Source organism: Pollachius pollachius, assembly GCF_949987615.1.
Source record: "Pollachius pollachius genome assembly, chromosome: 10".
In the NCBI taxonomy this organism is placed as follows: domain Eukaryota; kingdom Metazoa; phylum Chordata; class Actinopteri; order Gadiformes; family Gadidae; genus Pollachius; species Pollachius pollachius.
In genome coordinates, this window is record NC_136943.1 from 8,336,368 (window position 1) to 8,340,277 (window position 3,910).

Here is a 3,910-nt window from a genome sequence, read left to right on the forward strand (position 1 = left end):
CCCAAAATTAAAGCCAACCCATAACAATAAAGCAATGCTCCCCTCTTGAAGTTTTTTGAAGAGTACACCTAGTTTCCTAATATTATTTTCTGAAAATTAACATGATATGTTGTTCAAAAAGACACTGAAACCATGACTAAATAAACAGGAAATTCCAATTGTTATACGCCTTATCTATCTTAAGAATCAAGCAAAGTGGCCGACCTGGAAGGAATCTTCAGGATTCTATTCATCTTCATTCATTCATTCGTCCTTTAATTTTCTCAGAAAGAATGGTGATGATTATGTTGGTTGGCACACAGGTGCAGTTTTTCAAAGGAAACATAAACGTCACAAAACTAAATTGCTTTATATTGTCCCTCAAACTAATCACCGTCCATCTCTCTTATCAAAGCATTGATTAAAATGAACAGATTAAAGGATTGTAATGTCACCTTTTTTTTTTTTGGTGAGAGACCTTAAACTTGATCCCTTTATAACCTTTAACACAATTCATAATTTATGTTTCGCTTACAACAATGAAGTGACTACACACCTGCCAGGAAGGAACTAATGCACCCCTATATGAATGAATTATAGTAAACCATTGTTGTGTCCGTGTGTTATAATACGCCTTCACATTCACGTCTTTCGCAGATTTCAGGTAAGTAACTTAATAAAATCTTTTTGGAATTGACGATTAGGTCTACATTGTCACTACCAGAAAACTTCCCATGTTTAATAAAGCACTACAAATCAACAAAAGGAAAGGTCTGCCTTTGTCTTTGTCTGGTTCAACTCATTCACCACATTAGGCTTTTATTGTATGTAACAATAAAAGTCCATGCCAAAACAAATACATATCAGATTTTTTTTTATTGAGAAATCCCAAACAGAAATATTGATGTTTTTGATTAGCATTATAGTTTTATGGATGATTCTCTAAGTAGGGCTTTTCTCGTGATGACGTGCCTACTTGTAAATGGAGATCTCTATGAGGTTGTGATCTGGGTCTCTGAAGTACAGAGAGCTTATGCTGCCCACGGCTCCACTCCTCTCCACTGGGCCCTCCTCAATCTGGACCCCGCATGCCTTGAAAGGAAAAAGGAGGTGAATATGACATGTCGACACATTACAGACTACATCCTTCAATATGCAAAGGGACAATACCTGCAGGTGTGCAGCAACTGTAGGCAAAGAAGTCTTTGTAATTAGACAGAGGTCTGCAGAGCCTGAGGTCGGAAATTTGGCTTTGGGTTCAAATTCCTGGCCAACTTGATGTAGGTTTATTTTCTGTTGTCCAAAACCCAGGGCCTTACGATCCCCCTGTTGAAACAAGAGACTCGCATTGTGATAGGATACGAACACATGTCTGTCTGTTGTTTGAGAAGAACTCCTTTCATTAATAATCAGAGTCTGCCCCCTAGTGGAAATTAAATAAACTGTAGCTTTATACCCGAAACACAATACCTTGAAGGTGATCACCTTCATGCCAAGCACTGCAGAGTAGAAGTTGATGGTGTCCGGCACACTTTTCACTGTTAGGACAAAATGGTCCAGATGACTCACTTCAACGGGACACGAACTTCGAGGTCGGCATTGTAATGTTGTCGTAGAGAGGGTCTACACAATATTAAAATAAAATGCAGCAATTACGGTACTCTGTACACACAACCGCATAGCTATTACCCAGATGTATGAGTCGACTTCTCAAATGTACATCACATGTATTATTCTTCAACGTTGACCCATTAATATTAGATCAATGAGACCACATTGAAGATATCAATTGATCTCAACATACCTTGACATAGGCCAAATATAAGTTAGAGAAACGATTCCCAATCGTCCGGAGCGCCATCTCTTTTTCTTACTCACTTCCTTATTAGGCTGCTGCAATTTACAACGCACATTACCGTAATACACTACATCTGGTAACGGCTCAAAGGTTATACCTGATATAGAACGCAGAAGCCTCCATATTATTTGCATTGGTGAGGCCATATCAGCAGGATTAATAAGAAGGCTAATTATGAATATATCAGCATGTTAAACACCAACACCTTCCGAGACACTACCAATTGCTTTGTGAGTAAGACCAGAATTGTTATGTCCGCTTAATCAATAACTCCACAGAAAACCTGTCAAATTATATATAGCAGAGCATTTATCATTTCCCAATATGAAACTGTAAAACATGCCAGTTCATGTGGAAATATATTACCATACCGTCCTCCAATCACATCACGTTCAGAACTAATTGAAACAAAATACACACAAAAAGTAACAAGTATTTATTTAAGCGATCTTAACAGTCTACAATAGTTAAGGAATACTATACACATTTATATTATGGTTTGTGTTTATCTAATTTCAGGTTTCGTGTTTTTTTCTTTAAGTATTGCACACCGACATTCCAGATATGGAGCATTCACACGTGAAGCAGTACGGGAACAGAGTGAGTAAACATCTTAAGAGTCTTCCGGAAGGAAGACATTTTACACTCAAAACATCTCAGGTTAGGAATGGAAGAATGGTACACTGAGGTAAGACCTGAACCCAACCGGCAGTCGGACAGGCCTACCGACACTTCATTTCATGTAGCTAGAGATACACGAATAGCACTTTATGCCTAACCGATTCAGACTACTTTATTTTAAAGTCTGAGAACAATTTCCAATACATTCTTTTTACACAGCTACAAAGAATTATGGCAGTATCAAGGTGATGGGAACGAGATGTTTGAAAACAGTCTTCTATATTGAAGAGAACCAACACGTGTGACGGGAAACATCCCATAATGTATGTTTCTGCAGAAAGTAGATGGAAAATACTTGTTCTGACCTACTCTTGATACTTGACCTTAGTAATAAAGAAACATCTTATTTTAAAACCTGGTGTTAATTAATGCATGTATTGGAACATCTCTAATTGCAGAAATGGAAATAATTGTACTTGATAGTGTATAAAGATGCAATAAGATCCCAAAATAACAGTAAGACACAGCTATAGTAGAACCACCTGATCCCAGGGGTTTATTCCCATTACTCCGAAATAAATAATGCTTAAAACATGTAAATAAAATGAGTAAATTACAAATGTAAAAGCAAAAATACTGGACTACTTTTTGGAAACAAAGTGGACAAATAAACCAGAGGATACATGATGCTTGGAAATGTTCCAAGATAAAAATCAAAAAAGGTCAGAAAGAAATGTGATGATTCGTTAAGGGGGCACACAGGTGCAGCCATCAAAAGACATGAACAAGATCCCTGAAACTAAATCTTAAGCCTCTTCACCCTCTTAACAATAGAGCAAGGACAGCAACACATTGAAGGAATTAACACATGACAGGCCTTCTAGTTCTCCCTGCCTCAAAATGTTCCATATCCGCCAATTCTTATAAAGAACGTGATACATCTCTGAGGAGACACACAAAGACACGGAAACTATTATTTAATAAAGTTATGAACTCAATTGCTATGTCATATCCATCTTAACAGTAAAACAATGTGAACCCCTGAAAGGATTTTAAACAATACACCTATGTGCATTAATGGGTATTAAAGGGCTGATTATGGTCCCACGTTCACGCAACACAATGACCTAGCAGACGCTTTGACGCAATAGTGAACATTTATGGTTCTGCGTCAGGTATTAGTAAGCGGACCAATCACACCCCTTGCTGCTGCGTCGCCTCGACGGAAGGTCACAATTTTTGGGAGCCGCACGTCAGGCCCTTGCGGTGGACACAAGGAGGGTTTGCAAGCATGCAAGGGGTCTGTAACCCCTTTGTGTTGCCTAAACGTGGAACCATAATCAGCCCTTAAGAAAAAACTAACAAACAGGGAAACAGATTTGAACACTCAAATTTCAGAATTCACTAGAAAATGGCATTGCTCCAAATATTGCATTATAAGGGGCACGCGTG

The 3,910-nt window shown here is 38.2% G+C and overlaps 1 protein-coding gene across 1 annotated transcript; it reads right to left on the reverse strand.

Moving 5' to 3' along the window:
• Positions 1–290: 290 nt before the first annotated feature.
• Positions 291–1,861, reverse strand: glod5 (glyoxalase domain containing 5). The gene is made up of 4 exons (XM_079745219.1): positions 1,784–1,861; positions 1,450–1,602; positions 1,150–1,305; positions 291–1,071 (listed from the first exon to the last, which is right to left on the reverse strand). The coding sequence occupies exons 1-4, from the start codon at positions 1,838–1,840 to the stop codon at positions 952–954; spliced, it is 486 nt and encodes a 161-aa protein (XP_079601345.1). The 5' UTR covers positions 1,841–1,861; the 3' UTR covers positions 291–951.
• Between the last annotated feature and the right edge of the window lie 2,049 nt (positions 1,862–3,910).